General features: G+C 39.2%; 2 protein-coding genes and 1 long non-coding RNA gene across 5 annotated transcripts; 1 reads left to right on the forward strand and 2 right to left on the reverse strand.

Annotated features, from left to right (window-relative positions):
* Positions 1-1,839: 1,839 nt before the first annotated feature.
* On the reverse strand, positions 1,840-13,725 carry LOC114573648 (uncharacterized). 2 transcript variants are annotated; one of them, XM_028605930.1, is made up of 4 exons: positions 13,600-13,725; positions 12,023-12,142; positions 7,822-10,352; positions 1,840-5,259 (listed from the first exon to the last, which is right to left on the reverse strand). In XM_028605930.1, the coding sequence occupies exons 3-4, from the start codon at positions 10,063-10,065 to the stop codon at positions 2,689-2,691; spliced, it is 4,815 nt and encodes a 1,604-aa protein (XP_028461731.1). In that variant the 5' UTR covers positions 10,066-10,352; positions 12,023-12,142; positions 13,600-13,725; the 3' UTR covers positions 1,840-2,688. The 2 variants fall into 2 exon arrangements, with proteins under 2 accessions (XP_028461731.1, XP_028461730.1); XM_028605929.1 differs by having other exon boundaries at positions 1,840-10,352.
* Positions 13,286-19,942, forward strand: LOC114573649 (uncharacterized). Of its 2 annotated transcripts, none has more exons than XM_028605931.1 (3): positions 13,286-13,366; positions 18,844-19,251; positions 19,368-19,942. In XM_028605931.1, exons 2-3 carry the CDS (start codon positions 18,910-18,912, stop codon positions 19,683-19,685), a joined length of 660 nt encoding a protein of 219 aa, XP_028461732.1. In that variant the 5' UTR covers positions 13,286-13,366; positions 18,844-18,909; the 3' UTR covers positions 19,686-19,942. The 2 variants fall into 2 exon arrangements, with proteins under 2 accessions (XP_028461732.1, XP_028461733.1); XM_028605932.1 differs by lacking the exon at positions 13,286-13,366 and adding an exon at positions 17,310-17,437.
* Positions 14,188-16,653, reverse strand: LOC114573650 (uncharacterized). The gene is made up of 6 exons (XR_003694920.1): positions 16,556-16,653; positions 16,149-16,209; positions 15,908-16,014; positions 15,200-15,295; positions 14,722-14,842; positions 14,188-14,571 (listed from the first exon to the last, which is right to left on the reverse strand). It is a non-coding gene; the product is annotated as an uncharacterized LOC114573650 (long non-coding RNA).
* Positions 19,943-21,100: the final 1,158 nt, after the last annotated feature.

The following is a 21,100-nucleotide window of genomic DNA, read 5'->3' on the forward strand; positions in this document are numbered from 1 at the left end:
TCCTTTAAACCAATCACAATCGTCATGGGCGGTGCTAAAACTACGCACAAAGCAGCTGCAAAATAGTCATGTGTGAGAGAAAACTCAGATCGGACAGATTTCCTGCAGCAACGGTGCAATCCTGGAAGTGGAAGGATATAAGCCTCTTTCCGACCAAGTAGTTACAGGAACGTAGTTATAGGAACAGTCCACTTCTAAACAGTTTTACTAACTACTCTCCCCCAAAACCGGTTTACCATTTGCATTCGCAATGGCCAATTGGCCATAGGAACTGACCTTTTGTTATTATAACACAACCATCTAACCACCACTATGCAGAAAAGGGAAAAGACCCGGTCCTGAAGTAGGAGCTGAAAGAGTTACAGGAACTGCGGCCAGAGGAACTTAATAATCCCCAAATTGGTCCAGTCGGAACTCGAGAAAAAAAGGGTTCTAGGAACGTTATGTTCTAAGAACTGCAAAAATCCCTCTGGTCAGAAGGTGGCTATAGACTATTAGGTAGTAGTAACTGAACTGTGGTTATACATCCTCTTTAACAAGCTGCAACCATAACTTCAAAAAATACACTTGTAATTCAGTTATTCACTCATATTGGTTTTGTTCCGGTAATGAAGTCAAAGTTAATTTGTTAACTCCTAAAAGATTTTTTAAACAAGCATTGGTAATTTACCCTTTACAGTGTTTATTTTTGGATAGCTAGAAAAGATAAGGAATTGGTCGTTTTTTTTCACTAATTAATTTTTTGTTTAGTTGTTGCCATTCCATCTCTCTGTTAATTGTAATGAATGTAATGTAATCATGTTTATCTTAGCCTAGAGCATATTAGATGTGTCCAATCCCAACATGCTATCTTCCCTGCACAGGCTTTAAAAAAAAAAAAAAAAAAAAAAAAAAAAAAGTATGTTTGTATATGAGTGTTTGTATTTATGTGAATGATTTATATACATGTTACTTTGCTGTAATTTGTGAAAGCAAAGAAAACAAAAAAACAAAAGCTTAAACAATTCTTTAATCTCAGTAGTTAGATCTAAGACATGAACATACGCCACATTAATTCGGTTTCTGCACAGCAGGACAATTGTGCTGTAACGTTTGACTGACTATACTGTCACACAGGAAAGCAGCACAGGGCCAGATAGCTTGATTGGTTTTAAACTTAGGTTGTCCACTGTACTAATTCAGGTTCACTTAAATTTATGCAACACTTAAAGACTTTTACTTTGAAAGCACAACCACTTGGCCGAAGTGCTCTTGCTGTTTGTTGATGAATTGACTGGGCCGAGTCAAAGCCAAGGTATGTGGTTCATTCACACTAATTGCTGAGATGTGTACATAAAGGGCTAAAGTCAATGTTGCACACTATTTTGTATCCAAAGCCTATTTGGGGTTTACTTTATAATTATGTTGAGTCAACTTTGCATAATTACCTTTTGTCCCTATCTAGCCTATGTGAAGAGTGAATTCCTTTGAGATGCAGATATCTGTAGTTTATTGCATCTTCCTGGTTTTTGAGCTTCGAGGAGTCTGGAAAATCGTTTCTGCCCCAAAAGAAAACGAGAAGAATGCTGCTGGTGTGGAGCACCGCCAACTTTGAGTATTACATCTACAAGTTAACTGTCATAACCTTAAGGACCTGATACTATTATTGGTTGAGTTGAGGATGCATGACAATAAGAGATAGGGCAGTTGGTGTTTAATACTTTTTAAGCAGTGTAAAGCACATATGAAAGATTAGAGAGCTTTGTCTGCACCCCAATAAGCAAATAATTATAAGACACACGCATATCTTATATGGGACAAGTTCATAATATTTGAAAAGAACACTGATAATGCAGAGAGGGTGCTTTCACAATTTAATATAAACTTATTGTACTCAAATGGCAAGAAATACACTAGTCATCAAGATCCAGGTCATTTTCCTTTCTACGGTGTATATATCTAGCCTGGATGCCAGCCAAACTTAGCCCCACCCACAACATTCGAGGTCAGGAAGTTCATACTCACATTCTGACTAGAATCTGAGTATGACCATGTCAGGCTAGTATATATCTGTATTTACAAAAAAAAAAAAAAAAAATTACTGACACACTCATTTTTACTTTACAGCTTCAAGAAAGTAACAGTTTTTGTAATATACAAAAGTGTTATTAATAAACAAAACAAAAATGAATGATGAATCATAAAAAGGTACTAATGAAAAATAAAAAGTGAAACAAATTAGGCAGGAGAACAAGCACTTTGAAAAACAGACCATAATGCCTCAGATGACTATATAGCTATAATAGAAGAACCTGCTATCCACAAAGTAAAGGTCAGTGTCAAAAGATCCTCAGACACATTTTTACAAAAACTTAAGAAATGACCAAAAGCGGACCACTTAAGAAAAGGAAACCTTAGCTTAAACATTTTCCAACTGTGGCAGGTCTTTTTTTGAACCAAGCTTCAAAGCATTACATAGACAGCTTTTTGCATTGAAACATTTTAGTCAAATCTATTATCTTTTTGGGCATCCATTTCTTGAGTAAGAGTTTAACTGTGTTACACACATTTCTGCAGCATTGAAATTATCATCTACATTCTCCCTCAACATGGAATACATTTTCATAGCAAAGAATGTAGCTTATAGCATCGGTTTAGTGTAAGACACACCGGTCTCTTGTGTCAACTATAATTTAGAACATTAGAACATTAGGAACTCATTCCTCTTAGATGTCCAGCTCTTTTTCTGTGAACTCCATGATGGTGCGAGTCAGCGGGCACATTTTCTTGCTCTTCTTTTATCAATGTGCTCTCATTGCCCTGACCTATGGTTACCATGGAGTATTCCTGTGACCTTACTGCTTCAACTGGGACTAAATACTTCACACCCTCAGTGTCCCATTCGGTTTTTATTTGACTCACATTCTCGTGTTCAGATACTGTTTTCTGACTTTCAGAGTTCGGCCATAAAGTTAATAAAGTATATGCAAGGGGTCCTGTAGGTTCACCTGGGACTAAATGCTCGACATCCTCAGCGTTTGATTCTGTTTTGAAATCCTCATAACGTGGACAATACTTTTCCTCAGTGTCCGGTTCTGGTTTCACACTGCCATGATGTGGACTGTACTCCTCCTCTTTAATCTGTAGGTTTCTCTGGAGAAGACTGCCACAGCCAACACTCACTAGATTGCCATTTATCTGCACTATCGTCCCAGGATCAGTTTTGACATCATCAGAATGTGGACGGTATTTTTCCTCAGAGTCCGGTTCTGGTTTCATATAGCCATGATGTGGATCGTACTCCTCCTCTTTTATCTGTAGGTTTCTCTGGAAAGGATTGCCACAGCCAACACTCACTAGATTGCCATTTATCTGCACTATGGTCCCAGGATCGGTTTTGACATCATCCGAATGTGGACGGTATTTTTCCAAAGTGTGCGGTTCTTCTTTCATATTGCCATAATGTGGATCGTCGTTCTCCTCTTTAATCTGTAGGATTCCATGGAGAGGACCTCCACTTCCAAGACTCCCATTCATCTGCTCTATTGTTCCAGGATCTGTTGGATCCTGGAACAAAGCGCCACTGTTAGTTTTGACACCATCGAGAAAATGGATGCGATTGACACCTGAATGGTATCTCACTTGGCGCACAAACCTTCCCTCAGCCTTTTTCTTGTATGGTTCTTCCCGGGAATACTTGTTCCGTTTCTCAAATAGTCTCTTCTCTACAAACCTTTGTGACGCCTCAGATGCAAACACAAATGGTAAGTTGAAGACCTCGTCTGGTCTGTTCCGATTTTTAAGATATTGCTTGACCATGGTTTGGATTTTGGATGAAGTTGCTATGGAAAATTCCCAGCGCCTGTGATGGTGTGAGCTAAGATCAAAGTTATAGTCAAGGATGTCGTACACAGTGTTTGGCAAATAGTGTCCTGTTTTCTTAATTGCAAATTTATGGATCTCATACACTGCAGCCCTGGTCAATAGCTTCAAGTCCAGTTTTTCTTTCTCTCCTGATTTTGATGTCACGTCTAGATCCAAACCTATCTCCGTGCAAATAGGATAACAGTTAAACGGTATTTGAATCTGACCATTTCTCTTTGATCTTTTTACGACACTTATATTATGACTTGGCAGTGTGGCTCTTTTCATCTTTGTTTGAAGTGCCAGCTTTCTTTTTTTGGTAGCTTCCTTACATTCACTTCTCTGCATGGTAGCTGCCTGTTTCAGTTTACTTACATGTCCAGGTTGTCTGTGAGAAGACGGTTGAATGACTAAAACTTCATTAAACCAGGCCAGCCCGCCGTCATTTAGTGTAGTCGCTCTGTGGAACAGATGTGCAATATTAACGTCTGACATCTGCATGCCTAAGTTGAAGTTGTGTTCAAGGACTGCATGAATGATGCCATTTTTTGATGCACACAATATTTTAGCAAATCTGGCCACTTCAATCATAGCCCCCCTTGTCAATACATGCGTGTCAAGCTTTTCTTTTGGTCGATCTTTGTCCACACACAGGTTCAAACCTATTTTCTTGCAGCGAGGGTAACTGTCCATTATCGTCTCCTCTATTGCTGAGAAGTTAGAGGACGGATCTTTTGAAGGCTTTTGTGCGGTGCAGTTCGTATCTGCAGTGACTGCGTCAGTTATGGTGTGTGGACGAGGTTGATGCATGAGACCAGGGTCAGATTCATCCTGTTGACGCTCTTGGTTTCGGTCTTGAAAGCATTTGGGGCAATTTGTATTTTTCTTATACGTAGGTTTTTGTAGGTACCTCAGGTCAGGGAGTTCAAACTGCATTTTCATTCGAGGAATGCTGTTTTTTTTATGCGCAACAACTTTAACTTTGTCTAAAGTTTGCTGTGCAAAAGCATTGCGATATAGCTGGTTTTTGAAATCAAGATGGAAGTTATAATCCAGTATCTCAGTGATGAAATGTTTCTGGGCTGACATCAGTGCTGTGGCAAACGTGTTTAATTCAACCATGATGCCATTGGTCAGAAATTTGGGATCAAGATTTTGTTTTACTCCAGATCCTACATTAAAATCAATGCCTAATTTCTTGCATCTGGAGTAAGAATAAAGTGGGCAATGTTCTTCATGAGGTATTGAGAGGATTTGCTGAATATGATTGGCTCGCAATTTCCACAGCTTTAAATTGAGCTCATTTTGATGTTTAGTGTCAGGGGAATTCACTACATCTTGGTCTTTGAATTCAGCCTGGGAAGAACCAGCACTACATGCATCCACATTTTGGTAATTCTGGCAATCCAGTTTCACCTTCGTTGAGGGTAATTTTCTTTTGCCCATTGTTTTATTTAAGGCTCTAACACTGGCCACTAGATTCCTTTGCTCCACTACAGCAGGAATTTGGGCAACAATACTTCTGGCAAGATCAGAATCTCCCCTTTGCAAATCAACATCCAAGTTGTGTCTGAGGATGTCAAGACAAATCTGATCAAATGTCCCACACAACGTTTCTGCAAAGTTTGTCACTTCAGTCATTGCTCCATTGGTCAGTTTGCTGATATCCAGTTTTTTGTTTGGTTGATGTTTGTTTACATGTAACTTCAGACCTATTTCCTTGCAGACGGGATACACCTCCACACTGTTGGTTGGAATATGATCTTTGGTTTCAGCATGCGAATGAGCAGGACACCCGGGAGCAACCTCACACTCCTTTATTCTCTGATTTTCCATATTTATTAATTGCATGCGACCAGGGAATTCAAAGATATCTTTTGAGAATTTAACTGCATCTTCAGAGTTTTTCAGTTGTCTTATTTTTTTCATGATTTCACATGTGAAACTATTTCTCTGGTATTCACTCTGCAGGCTGATGTCAAAGTTGTACTCAAGAATCTCCATGATGAAATTTTGTTGGGATGAATTCATTGCTAAGGCAAATTTAGCAACTTCGAGCAGAACTGGATTTCGCAAAGAATCTACACTGAAGTTTTGCTTCGGGCCAAATCCAACATTGAATTCAAGGCCAACTTTCTTGGACTTGTTGAATGGACCGAACTCTGATGAAGAGAGGATTTGTTTTACACGGTTAGCACGCAACTTCCACATGTTTTTCTCCGTTTCCATTTTCTCTTGTTCCACGTCAAATTCATTGCCAGCATCTAAGTCTAGATCAGACTCTCCTAAAGGGCAAGTGTAGTTATTCTCTGTTCCCATTTTTTCTTGTTCCATGTCACATTTTTTTGGTAACTTTCTTAGAGTCTGTGTTTGCTCTTCATCTCCACAGAGCCCTCTTTCATCAGGTGGACTTACTAATGGTAGATTCACATTTGAGTTTACAGTTGATAAAGTAGATGAGATGTCAGCGGTGGTGAGGGTAGGTGCACAAATACCTGGACAACTTGAATTTGATTCTCTAGAAATGTCCGAGCTCAGAGAACAACTTTTTGTGCTTTGCAAGTCAATCTGATTGCCAGTGTTTCCTGAATCTGAGACTTCGTCTGAGTCTAGATCAGACTCTCCTAGAGGACAAGTGTAGTTGTTCTCGGTTTCCATTTCATCTTGTTCCATGTCACACACCCCTGTGGTCAATAGCTTTAAGTCCAGTGTTTTTCTTTCACCTGGTTTGGATGTCACATCTAGATCCAAACCCATTTTAGTGCAAATGGGAAAGCGGTTTCCTTTATTTTGACGATTTGAATTTGATTTTACGTCATTGATATTATGACTTGGCAGCGTGGGTTTTTTCATCTTTGTTTGCAGTGCCAACTTTCTTTTTTTGATAGCTTCCTTCCATTCACTTCTCTGCATCGCAGCTGTCCGTTTCAGTTTACCGGTACTTACATGTCCAGGTTGTCTGTGAGAAAATGACTGAATAACAAAAACTTCATTAAACCAGGCCAGCCTGCCATCCTTCAGTGCAGTCGCTCTGAGGAACTGCTGTGCAATACGTACGTCCCGCCTCTGCATGCCTAAGTTGAAGTTGTGTTCAAGGACTGCATGAATGATGCCACTTTTTGTTGCACACAATTTTTTTGCAAAACTAGCCACATCAATCATAGCCCCCCTTGTCAATACATGCCTGTCAAGCTTTTCTTTTGGTCGATCTTTGTCCACACACAGGTTCAAACCTATTTTCTTGCAGCGAGGGTAACTGTCCATTATCGTCTCCTCTATTGCTGAGAAGTTAGAGGACGGATCTTTTGAAGGCTTTTGTGCGGTGCAGTTTGTATCTGCAGTGACTGCGTCAGTTATGGTATGTGGACGAGGTTGATGCATGAGACCAGGGTCAGATTCATCCTGACGAAGCTCTTGGTTTCTGTCTTGAAAGCATTTGGGGCAATTTGTAGTTTTCTCATAAGTAGATTTTTGTAGGTACCTCATGTCAGGGAGTTCAAACTGCATTTTCATTCGAGGAACGCTGATTCTTTTATGCGCATCAACTTTAACTTTTTCTAAAGTTTGCTGTGCAAAAGCATTGCGATATAGCTTGTTTTTTAAATCAAGATGGAAGTTATACTCCAGTATCTCAATGATGAAATGTTTCTGGGCTGACAGCAGTGCTGTGGCAAACGTGTTTAATTCAACCATGATGCCATTGGTCAGTAATTTGGGATCAAGATTTTGTTTTACTCCAGATCCTACATTAAAATCAATGCCTACTTTCTTACATCTGGAGTAAGAATAAAGTGGGCAATGTTCTTCATGAGGTATTGAGAGGATTTGCTGAATATGATTGGCTCGCAATTTCCACAGCTTTAAATTGAGCTCATTTTGAGGTTTAGTGTCAGGGGAATTCACTACATCTTGGTCTTTGAATTCAGCCTGGGAAGAACCAGCACTACATGCATCCACATTTTGGCAATCCAGTTTCACCTTCGTTGAGGAGTCTTTTCTTGAGCTCTTTATTTTCTTTAAGGTTTTAACACTGGCCAATAGATTCCTTTGCTCCACTATAGCAGGAATACGGGCAACAATACTTCTGGCAAGATCAGAATCTCCACTTTGCAAATCAAGATGCAAGTTGTGTCTTAGGATGTCAAGACAGATTTGCTCACATGTCCCACACAACGTTTCTGCAAAGTTTGTCACTTCAGTCATTGCTCCATTGGTCAGTTTGCTGATATCCAGTTTTTTGTTTGGTTGATGTTTGTTTACATGTAACTTCAGACCTATTTCCTTGCAGATGGGATACACCTCCACACTGTTTGTTGGAATATGATCTTTGGTTTCAGCATGCGAATGAGCAGTACACCCGGGAGCAACGTCACACTCCACTCTCGATAGGTTGTATCCAAGTTCAGAATTGAAACTGCCCACACTAGTATTTGCCATTTGTATTGATGACATGGGATCAGGTAGTTCAAAGATATCTTTTGAGAATTTAACTGCATCTTCAGAGTTTTTCAGTTGTCTTATTCTTTTCATGATTTCACATGTGAAACTATTTCTCTGATATTCACTCTGCAGGCTGATGTCAAAGTTGTACTCAAGAATCTCCATGATGAAATTTTGTTGGGATGAATTCATTGCTAAAGCAAATTTAGCAACTTCGAGCAGAACTAGATTTGGCAAAGAGTCTACACTGAAGTTTTGCTTCAGGCCAAATCCAACATTGAATTCAAGGCCAAATCTCTTGGACTTGTTGAATGGACCGAACTCTGATGAAGAGATGATTTGTTTTACACGGTTTGCACGCAACTTCCACACGTTTTTTTCCATTTCCTTTCCCATTTTTTCTTGTTCCATGTCACATTTTTTTGGTGACTTTCTTGGAGTCTGTGTTTGCTCTTCATCTCCACAGAGTCCTCTTTCATCAGGTTGCCTTACAAATGGTAGGTTCACATTTGAGTTCACAGTTGATGAAGTAGATGAGATGTCAGCGGTGGTGAGGGTAGGTGCACAAATACCCGGACAACTTGAATTTGATTCTCTAGAAATGTCCGAGCTCAGAGAACAACTTGTTGTGCTTTGCAAGTCAATCTGATTGCCAGTGTTTCCTGAATCTGGGACTTCGTCTGAGTCTAGATCAGACTCTCCTAGAGGACAAGTGTAGTTGTTCTCGGTTTCCATTTCCTCTTGTTCCATGTCACGTTCATTGCCAGTGTAGTAGTCTAGATCAGTTTCTGTTAGAGGATGACTGTAACAATGATCTCCCTTTGCTGTATGACTGGTGCACAAATCAGTGGGACGATAAGGTATGTTTGTCTTTGTGTCTTTAGACTGCCATCTTCTGCTCCTTTTATTCGCCCTTTCACTTGTCAACAGAGCCCTTTTTTCCTGTTTACTTTTTAAATCAGACTGCCTTCTTTTTGTCACTTCCTTAAACTGATACGGCAGGGCTTCCATATTGGACAGTGCTGACCTTCTGTTTCTTTTGAAAGGTGTTTTCTGTAATGAAAATGGCTTATTTTCAAACTCTGGGCTCACTTTGCCGAGTTGCTTTCTTCTGTTCAGAATGTACAATATCTTGGACAAAACTCGATTTTTTTCCTGTTGACTTTCAAGATCAAGTTTAAAGTTGTGCCCCAACACATCCCAAATAATACGGCTGAAGCATGCAGCCAGTATTTTAGTGACCTGTAGTAGTTCTAACATCACACCATTGGTCAACAAACCTAGATCTAGACTTTGTTTTGACCCAATGTCAAGTTTCAGACCAATTTCTTCACAATAAGGGAACAAAGAGGGAAGAACATCCTCTTTCTGTTCTTCTGCTGACGGTGCTCCTGGATACTTTAATTCATCCTCATGCTCACTGTCATCACCATGTGCTCCATTTATCTCTTCTGGGAGACTTTCCATCTTCATGTATTCTTTGGATGTTGCTTGTGAACACTTGACTGTATCTTCATAGTCACTATCATCAGTATCATCAATTTCCACCAGGAAACTTTCTGTCTTACGCTCTGTAGATGCCATATTTAGTCCATTGTTGCTGTTGCATTCTGGCTTAGATGATATGTCAAAGAGAGTAAAAACTTCATTTTTATCTTGCAGAGATAACCTCTTCCGGTCTTTGACTTTGATTTTAATTTGATTGGTAAAATAAACACGTTGTTGCTCATTTTCCAATCCAATATCGAAATTGTTCTCCAGGATGTTTGTGATAAAACGCATTTGATTCTTGCTTACTGTTTCAGCAAAGTCACAGATCTCAAGCACAACACCATTTGTCAATAATTGTAATTCTTTTTTTTTTCTGTGTCTTGGATGCTACATTAAAATTTAATCCTATTCTATTGCTGTGATAGAATGGTTCTGGATGTCTTGAAATTACATGCATAATGCGCCACTGCCATACTTTGTTTGCATCCATCTTTTTTTTAGTCCTTCAGACTGCAGGCGTCCCTCCTGGCTCTCTGTAGTGATCTACTGTTCCTCTGCGTCTTCTATGTCTTCCTTTCCTGTATTTAGTTACGGAGAAAAAACAAAGGATAAATGATACACACTATATCTCAGCAATACACCATTTTTTTTAGTCACACAACAATAATGTAATTTATCATACAAAGATAAAACCCATTTTACAATTATAGCTTCTCAAATGTGAGGATTTGTGAGTTTTGTTGTTACATTTTCAAGCTTTGGGTTCCCAGACTGATGATCAAAAAACAAAGGCCATTTCTTTAGAGATGGGATGTAGTGATTCGCCTTAGTACTACTGTAGTACTGGATACTTATTATATTTAGGACTTGTTGGACCATGGTTATAGAAAAAAACTTTACTAGCGCAAACTTATGCCTCAGTGAAAGAAAAACACATAGCTCAAACATTAAAAGCACTGAACACATGCTTTTAGATATTTGTTTTAAATCAATGGATGCATGCATTTGGGATGATGTCTAGCTATGTACATACTGTAATTACACCTAGCCAGATTCTACTGCTCTTCATACTATTCATCCTGCACATACACTTCTTCTTACTACTCTTATGTTACCACACTGCACGTAGCTGTACTATACTGTACATATCTGTCTATATGGTTCATACAGAATATCCATATTTACTGTTTTTCTTATTATATATTCTACTAATACACTGCATATATCCATATTATTCTTACTACCATTATGTCACTGCTACTACATTGTACACATCTGTACATGTTGTTCATACATTGTTCATATTACATAGCCATATTTATTCTGCTCTTATAACACTGCAATATATTACTTGTCCTGCCTATGCACTACCTGTCTATACTTTGTATAGCTTTTTTTTGCACTTCTGGTTAGACACAAACTGCATTTCGTTGTCTTTGTACTTGTTCTCTGCACAATGACATTAACGTTGAATCTAATCTAATGATGTTTAGCTCTTGTTCCTATATGGTTTAAATGCATTTGTTGTAAGTCACTTTGGGTTAAAAGCATTAAAGTTAAACTTGTGGAGTTTCTGTGCAAAAAAGGTATGTTTACATTCAGCATTTCTCATCAAAAGACATTGTGCATGTAACATTGTAGAGTAACATTGGGCTTTTCAGTGGGACACTTAGTAAAACTTCCTTTAACACTACACACTATTTTCATAGCAATAGAGTCTGCATCACAAGGAATCTAATAATGGACTGATATATGTAATAAACAGATTAAAAACAAAAGCAAATGCCTTTTTCCACCACAAATGTGTGTACTACACATATAGCCAGTAACCAAGTATGTTTAGTAATGTATTTACTATTAAAGATGGCAGAATTTTGGACCCTGTGCACATGTAAATAATACAAAAAATGGGAAACCCCTTTCATTGACTTATAGATTCATAGCACTACTAGTGGTCAAGAATGCATAGCAGCCCCTTCTTACTTATCACAACCATGCCACGAAATCTATCAAGTCAGAGAGGACAGACCGACGTAAAGACTAGGTCTGTGATGATAATATCATAACCACAATACCACAGTGATTGGACGTCGGACGCAGAGTTGAGCTCATTACAGATATCACCGCAATTTTTATTTTTGCTGGTGTAAATTACAGGATTGCACATAGTGTGTAATATGGAATATAATAAACGCAAAAAACATTGTTTAGTTAGCAAATGTCAGTGTAAGTTCAGCTTCCTACGTACCTTGTAAGACATGATTTAGCTTAGCTATAACTTCCTCCAACACGTCTGGCACACTGCATGTCTGCATGCTAGGTGGACATCCTGCAGTCGGCGAAGGGATGGTGCTGGTACTGCGCAACCCTGAATGAAACAAGTTTGAATGTTTGTTAAGTCATGTATATAATGCTCGCACGACACTCCAAAAGTAGGAACAACAACAACAATTTAAAAGGACAATTCTGGTGCAAAATGAACCCAGTGGTTAATAACATGTGTGTACCAAGTCGAACTCTCCTCTCTGGGACATGTTTTCATGCTAATCTAATTTTAAACTTTGTGAGTGTACAGACAGTTTATTAAAAAGATAGATTATAAAGACAGTAGCGTTCGTGTTGAGCACGTTTTCCAAGATGGCGCCTGAATGCAAACACGAACGCTACGGTCTATAATCTCCCTTTTTAATAAACTGTCTGTACACTAACAAAGTTCTCAATGCTTCGGTTTGCATGTAGGGACCCTCATTATGCTTCCATGGAAGTGTGGTGCTATTTTGAGCCTTGTTAGTGGTAGAACCAAGTGCCCCGAAAGCTAGAGTTAGCAGGTAACCACCGGTTGTGCGGTAGCTTGTTTAAAAAGGTAGAGACACATTAGATTAGCATGAAAACATGTTCCAGAGAACGTTCGACTCGGTACACATATGTTATTGACCCCTAGGTTCATTTTGCGCCAGAATGGTCCTTTAATAGTGGTGGTGAAGATTTATATCTTTTAGTTAAAGTCCTCCTCCGGAAATGTTTTAGATAATGTAAAAATACTTTACTATGATTAGTATTTTGTTTAGCATAGTTATCGCACATAAAAAGTAAAAAAAAATAAAAATACAACAAAAACACTTAAAAGGGGCCAGAAGCACATCACTCTTCTCCCTTTTTGAGAAATTCTGAATGTGGCCTAGCACAATAATCTACATCTGCAAATTAACAAGTACCATTGTCAAACACATGTAGTGGAATAAAAAGTAGGACTAGAAGTATGAAGCAGGCTAATGGAAATAACAATAGGCCTACATGGTACAAGAACTTAAGTCGAGTACTTGACTAAATATACTTAGTACGTCTCACTGAAGTTAATATTGAAATAAACATAACTAAACAAGGACATTTCCTGTTTTGACAAAAATAATCCATTTACTATTCCAATATAGTGATTTCAACACTACATTCCACTTTTTTCCAGCACTGGAATAGTGTAAAGTCGTGCAGCCACTGTTAACGGCCGGCATTCAGTGAAGCTAGCTTCTTTCTCCCTCAACATGGCAACATTTAACGCTACAAAACATCTACTTTCTGTACAGCGACAAAGCAGGTAAAACATTTGTGGGTTTCATTGAGTCTTCACTACTCAAATTTAGCACTTATGATCGCGTATATTTTATATATAAAAAGATATCAAGCATTGTTTGGCATCCCGGGATAGACAGACCAGCCCAGCCATGGATTTCATTTTGGGAAAAAGCACATCCTCATGGCTCTATTCTATTGACAACAACCTCAGTCTTGATCGAAATAGGACGACACAAACACGAGTGTTACACGTACCGAATGTAGTCTGCACAATCGCCAAGATGTTCTTCTTCTTTGTTAAGACAGTATAGTTTTCAAAAGTCTTAATATAAAATGCAAGGAGTAAAATCAAGTAAAATCTGTTGTTGAAGAAACGATGCCGTTTCCAGCGGAAGTGATGATTTAAGCGAGTCGGGATCCTTCAAAATAAAAGTGTCTGATAATTTTCCGTGATTAAAACGGGATTTAACATACATACACCTGGATTAAAGAATTACATTAGTGATGGCTTGGTTTTTCCACGACCAGTTTTATCTTGAAGCACATTCTATACCAATTAAAACAAATCATTTAAAGCGTCAACCATTTTTCATGGAACAGTACTGTTTTCCTCCTGCCTTTTGGAATTTCGCAAGTTAAATTCTTAACACTGAATAAATTCAACATAAGAGACATTTACAATTGATGTAAATGTCCTTCCTTTCTGAGGAGCATATACGATTGAGAAAATGAACCAGGCTAGCAGCAGGCTATACGTTTATTTCAGGAAAGAAAACAGCCACTTAATTACATAGACTTTTTTAGCCAATTACTCTTAAACTTAAATATTTTATTAAACTGTATCAATCAGAAAACAACAACACAAAAATCCAACAAATCAGGTTTTGCATTACATGTCAAGGATTCCATTCCATACTATTCTTTCAAGCAGAGTAGTGAAGGCCAAGGAGTTCTGCATACTAAATGCTTACAATCACTTCCAAAGCACTAATGCTGAACTTTATACTGTGGACACAGACTGTAGAGAAGTTTGTCATTAGTAGTGAAATGCATTTTGCCACCTTGTAGTATACATTAAATGTAAATAATTTCTAAGTTATGTTTATATGTTGAAAAATAAAAGCACAATGTTGCTTGGTTGCTAAAGACTTTGGGCTTCTCTCTCGAGGTTAGCCAGCTCCTGGACCGTCGGGGCCAGAATATCCACGTGACCCTTGTAGTTACCACCTAGGAAAGAGCAACAGTTTAGTTTGTCTAGCTCAACATAAAAGCAGTGAATGTAATACATGTTTAGCACAGTACAGGATGATTGATAACCATTCATAAAGTCATGCTACTAGTGTTGCTAAAATATTTTCAATATGCTCGTACACATACCTCCCAATGCTCTGCGCTGACCATAGCTGACCTTTCCATCAAAATCATCCACAGGTACTTTGATGTCTGGCTCACACTGGGTGATTGTGCACTTTAGATGCTCCTCAATATCTGACAGGAGCTGTGGTGAGAGGAAAGGGAAAAGGACAGAATTGAGAGTCCACGATGGCTAGGGAGAAATTATGTCATATTGTGACAGGGTCAAAAGCGTGTGTGTGTGTGTGTGTGTGTGTGTGCTTGAGCTTTCAGCGCTTCAGAAATGGAGCAAAACATTACTGCTCACTAGGGTTTGACTATGAATGTTTTCAATTTCCCATCAGACACACCCTTCAAACCCAAGGGTGCCATTTCTACCAAGATGACAAATGCATCTGCTTCCTATCAAATCACTTAAAAACGCTCTCTTTGTCGTATTTCAAATAGCAAATTGTACTTGCTACCTCAGCTTGATTAAGTATTTGTCTGCGTCTTTGTTCACCTCTTTCTCGTTGTACCAGATGGTGCAACCTCCATCCTCCTTCAGCCGGGTGTTGTAGCAGCCTCTGCCTTGGTTCGGGCAAACATGGTATCACACCTGCATATAGAGAAAAATTCAATTTGACCTATTTTCAAATGCGTAATCAAAAAATAATTGTCAGTTAGTAGCCTATTGTCAAGTAAGTAACAGGAAGTTGCCTTGGTGGTGTGGTGCACACATAAAAAAACAAACATATTGAACATTAATATGAAAAAAAACTATAAATACAGAAAAAAGTATATACAAAATAGGTGTTTAACATAGAAAAAAATGCACCACGACTGCACCTATTTTTCCAATTTTCTGCTTTTTATTCAGAGGATCAGAAATTGAGAAAATTATAAAATTGCGTCTGAGCTCCAATTATTCAATGCTGCAATGGTATTCTCTTCCTCTACTTTGCTGAATATGCAGGTCATTAATTGCATATGGACCAAAAAAAAAAAAAAAAAAAGACAGACTTTAGGGTCAGAGGTGCGCAACTGATGGTTTTGAGTGGGGGGCGGGGTGTAGCTAGGCGGACCGAGGGAGAGAATACCATTGCAGTATTGAATAATTGGAGCCCAGACGCAATTTTGTAATTTCTGATCCTCTGAATAAAAACTGAAAATTGGAAAAACAGAATCCAATATTTAAAGATCCAATATTTTAATTTGTCAAGGCACTGACCATACACACTCATCCAGGACGAGAAAGCGGACTTGGGCCAGACTGAGCTTCCCAGTGGATATGAGGTCGTTGTCCAGTCTGCCGGGTGTTCCCACCACAATGTCGATCTAATTATAAGAGGACATAAAGAAGCAGAAAAAAAGGAAAAGGAAACAAGGCAAAAAGAAGATGTCTGTTAGTTAAAACAGTTTCAACTCCGTGTTTAATAAATGTTTGTTTGGAGACCGTCCATGTCACGCACCCCCTGTTCCAGAGCAGCCAGCTGGTCTTTGGCAGCCACACCACCAATCACCAACAGCTCCCTGTAGTGAGTGAAACATCGACAAATGACCGTATATACTGATGTAAACATTTTATATTAAACACTGGCTCCATCTGCTGGTATATGACAAGTTTTACATATATACTGGAATATGCAAGCAAGTGCAGCATGCAATTGTAGTTTTGTCATCTTGGATAAGCAATAAAAGAAAATGCCCAGAGTGTCAAATGGTGACCGGGCGGTGAATGCACCGAACCATGGCAGAAATTAAAAAAATTTATGTCGAACTGGAAATCAAAAGAATAATGGCAACACCACACAAGTTACCAAACAACATGCATCTCAGTGTCACTCCAAATTACGCACAATAAGCAGTTTGAACTCACTGATGTAATGCCATTGATTTTCTACGTGTTAGTAGGACAGTGAAACTGAGTCCAGTGCGAGGGAGACCCGGCTCAGAGGAGGAGAGGTTAGTGAGGCCAGGTATCCGCGGCAGGTGACAGTGCGCATATGGACGATATAATGAAATAGTAAATAAGACTACAGTAACAAAAATATGTGCAGAATCAAGACAGTCAAGACGGCTCAGTGTTTGGTGGACCGGGTACACCTTGTTCACTTAATATGCGACAAGAATATAATGGAATAGAATAGACTTTAATTGTCATTGTGCAATAGAACCATATAACGAAATTTGCGTGTGCAGCCTCTAAAACCATACTCAATTTCATATACACACTCACACAATAGATAAAATAAGAAAAATATAAAAACATTATCAAGGCATCCAATATTGCCCATTACATAGAATCCCTATCTAGAAAGTGCAACTGTGCAGATGGTGGGGGGCATGATTGTTCATATCTGTGATGGCCCTGGGGATAAAACTGTTCTGCAGCCTGGAAGTGCGTGCTCTAAAAGCCCGATACCGCAAGCCAGATGGAAACAGGGAGTAGAGAAGGTTTAAAGGTCCCATGGCATGAAAATTTCACTTTATGTTGTACAGACACAGAAATGGCACATACTAAGGAAAGCTCATTGTGGGACTGGCTCTAGTGGCTGTAGTTCTGCACCAAGGCTGAATTTTGGGAAAGAGACTTTAGATACAGTATTAGGGGACCACTAAGGTCTATATAAGAGCACCATGTCATGGGACCTTTAAGGGGTGTGTCTCATTCTGCAGAACATGGTGTGCTCGGAGGAGGCAGCAGATCTTAAAGATAAAGAGTCCAGTGGGTCAGGTGAAGTCCAGTGATTTTTTGCAGGTGAGCAACACTACAAAAGAGAAGATTAAAACATCCAACTAAGTAATTAGTAGCAACAGAATTGAAAACATAATCCATTCACTACGTTGTGAAAGTCCTACTAAAGCCTGCATGTATAGAGAGTGTGTCCATTGCCAGGACAAAGAAGTACAAACTGCTGCATTTGAACCTGGGGAGCAAACACAGTGGATGGAATGGCGGAGCAAAACTGAAATCAGGGAGAAAAAGAAAGGTGGTGATAAGGTGACATTCACTGCTCACTTAAAGGAATACGCCACCGTTTGTTGAAGTAGGGCTTATCACGGTCTCCCCTACCTGTAGATAGGTGGGCCAACGCATTTTTTGTGCATGCATTATTTTAGTCCGGTGCAACACTGGCAGCGCCACCGCTAGTTAGCTTAGCGTAGTGAATGGAGTCCTATGTTGCCGGTTAGCATGTTGTGAGTAAAAGTGAGCCAACAAAAGACAAAACAACCACCTAATTACTTGCACTGAGACAAAAAATGCGTTGGCCCACCTATCTACAGCCAGGGTAGACCGTGATAAGCACTATTTCAACAAACGGTGGCGTATTCCTTAAAGGTCCCATGGCATGAAAATTTCACTTTATGAGGTTTTTTAACATTAATATGAGTTCCCCCAGCCTGCCTATGGTCCCCCAGTGGCTAGAAATGGTGATAGGTGTAAACCGAGCCCTGGGTATCCTGCTCTGCCTTTGAGAAAATGAAAGCTCAGATGGGCCGATCTGGAATCTGCTTTTTATGAGGTCATAACAAGCAAGGTTATCTCCCCTTTCTCTGCTTTGCCCGCCCAGAGAATTTGGCCAACCCATGAGAGAGAGACATCATGGCTTTCAAATGAGAAAAGTGGTAGTTGGTCAAGGCCACCCCCCTCCCTCCCCCCTCTCTCCTCCTCAATAGCTTCAGACACAGAAATGGCACATACTAAGGAAAGCTCATTGTGGGACTGGCTCTAGTGGCTGTAGTTCTGCACCAAGGCTGAATTTTGGGAAAGAGACTTTAGATACAGTATTAGGGGACCACTAAGGTCTATATAAAAGCATCCAAATAGCACCATGTCATGGGACCTTTAAGGAGCAAATCCAAGGAACCATTCAACACTTGTTGGAAAATTTCACAGCAGCACTAAAGAACAAGTTTGGCAAACATTCTTTTAACATTGCACATCAGTACTCAACCCTCAAAGCACTGAAGGAAAATGTTCAAAAAAAAAGTCCATGTGGACTTTGCTGAAAATTATCAGTGCAAGTATTCTTTGGAAATACAAGCTGTACATTTTGGAGACTCTCATGAGCAAGTATCCCTACACACAGGAGTTGCATATATGGTTGATGGTGCTCAATCCTTCTGTTCTGTCTCCTCCTTCAATGCGACATGATGCCTCAGCCATATGGACACATCTGACCCCTGTCTCACTTCAAAGAGCTCATCCCGTCTCTGAACACACTGCACATGATAAGTGATGGACCAACGATGCAGTATCGTTCAAAGGAGAACTTTTTCTGTCTCAGCTCTGTTCCATTTGAGCTAGGATTTAAAAAGGTCACATGGAATTTCCTAGAGGCAGGCCATGGAAAGGGTGCAGCTGATGGGGTTGGCGCAGCCTTAAAACGGAGGGCAGATGTTTTTGCAAGTAGAACAGACATTCCAGATGGGAGGATGTTCTTTGAGAAGCTGATAGAAGAGAAGTCAAAAATCAAGCTATTCTACATCACAGAAGGTGAGATAGAAGAAAATGACAGATCTATACCAGACCAGCTTGAAACTGTATGTGGTACAATGGAAATCCACCAGGTAAGCTTGAGCACACACCACACAAGCAGTACAACAGTCCAAAGTGTTGGTTTTCTTTTAGTTTATATATGTGTTGTGTGATTAATTATAATGACTGTTGTGCTTTTTGTTTGTAGATTTCTACCACCAAGTCTGGCCACATCAACTGGCGAATCCTAAGCTGTTTCTGCTCAGCTCCTGATTATTGCCTCTGCTTTGCCCCTGAGTCTGTGGTCCTCAACAAAGCACAGAAAAAGAAAACCACTATGAAGACAGAGTCATGCCAAGGGATGCTCAATACAACGCCTGAAATAACCATGTCTTTGGTGGGAGAATGGTGTGTGGTCTGTTATGATGGGGAGGCCTACCCAGGTGTGGTCCAGGATATAGATGAAGAGTCTGTCCAGGTGAAAACAATGTGTATCATTGGGGTTAACCGGTTTTTTGGCCTCTGAAAGACGACATCCTGTGGTACAGGCATGAAGATTTCCTGGGGCTTGTGCCAGAGCCAAAATCAGTCACCAAGAGGCATATGATGCTTGATGTCTCTGTCTGGAATAAGGTATCATGATTCATCCATGATGGATGAGCAGATGGAAGTTTGACATGTTTTTGTCTGTTTTGTGGAAGATTTGGTATCAATGACATGTTTGTGGTGTTGCATTTTTTAAGCAATTGTTGAACAAAAAGTTTTAGATTAGATTCTAGTTGTTTGGGATACTTGATATGACTAATGTGTTATTTCAGCGTTTTACCTGTTCTTAATTGCCCTCCTGTTTCATGTTTCTTTTATTCAACATGGCTATGGAATGATTAAATAGTCTGTTTAGACTATAATTATACTGAACCAATCCTGTTCACAAGGAACACGTTGTTTGGTCTTCCATAATCAGATTAAACTTGATGTTTAAACAGATTACTAGCTGGTGTTTTTTTTGTTGGTCTGAAGTCACTTAGACTCTTAAATTACAGTAGGTTAGGATCAGTGATTTGTCATCACCGCAACAAACCAGATTGTCATTGCCAGAACTGCAATGTCATCATCACCATACATATTTTTGCCAATAAATTATGTATAAATTACCAAAACATCCTACAATTATATATTTCTGACAATGTTGGACAGTCTAAATGATCACTGTATTAAAAAGTTTTGATATATGGCATTCACTTAAAATAAACTTATATTCCAAGCCAGGGTAGATTGATGAATCAGAAATGTAGATACTTAAAGGACTATAATTCATCTTGCAAGTAAAAATCAACAATCCCATTAAGTTCAAGATAAAATAGATTCCATGTGAAACCACAAAATGTTTTAAAAGCACTGATTTATCATTTAAGTTCTATTTTTTTACATATATTTAATGATGTGATGGTAATGACACATTTACTTGACATAGTTAAGAAAATGGCAAAAAAATCATAAATTCCCTTATCTTAAGGTCTTAACCAAGCTCATAACGTCGCTCTTGACTAAAGGACTGATAATTTGATGTAAACCAATTAGTCAAATTTGGAATTTTATGCCCATAAATGAGTATTGGCGGATACAATTATGTTTTTTTATAGACAACGTCACAGACTTATGCCAATAAGTGAATTGATTTTGTAATATTTGGTGATTTTCGGCACTTTTCAGTTAGAATTCGCCAAGTAACTTATAGAGCCAGAAAAGACTTTGCATGACGGGCCGCACATTCTCACGTCAAGTAAATCTTTTATACATCACAAAGTGTCTGTGAAAACCAGCGTACGCAACGTTTATACATGAGGCCCCAGGACACTTGTGCTGTAATGTCTGACTGACTATACTGTCACACAGGAAAGCGGCAGGGCCAGATAGCTTGACTGGTTCTAAACATAGGTT

This window comes from Perca flavescens, chromosome 18 (assembly GCF_004354835.1).
Source record: "Perca flavescens isolate YP-PL-M2 chromosome 18, PFLA_1.0, whole genome shotgun sequence".
NCBI lineage: Eukaryota > Metazoa > Chordata > Actinopteri > Perciformes > Percidae > Perca > Perca flavescens.

Bases quoted from the DNA above. Each gene is read 5' to 3' on its own strand.
- LOC114573648 (XM_028605929.1), bottom strand. From the start codon at position 10,065: ATGCGTTTTATCACAAACATCCTGGAGAACAATTTCGATATTGGATTG.
- LOC114573649 (XM_028605931.1), top strand. From the start codon at position 18,910: ATGATAAGTGATGGACCAACGATGCAGTATCGTTCAAAGGAGAACTTT. The intron at 19,252-19,367 runs GTAAGCTTGAGC...TTTTGTTTGTAG, and splicing joins GTACAATGGAAATCCACCAG to ATTTCTACCACCAAGTCTGG.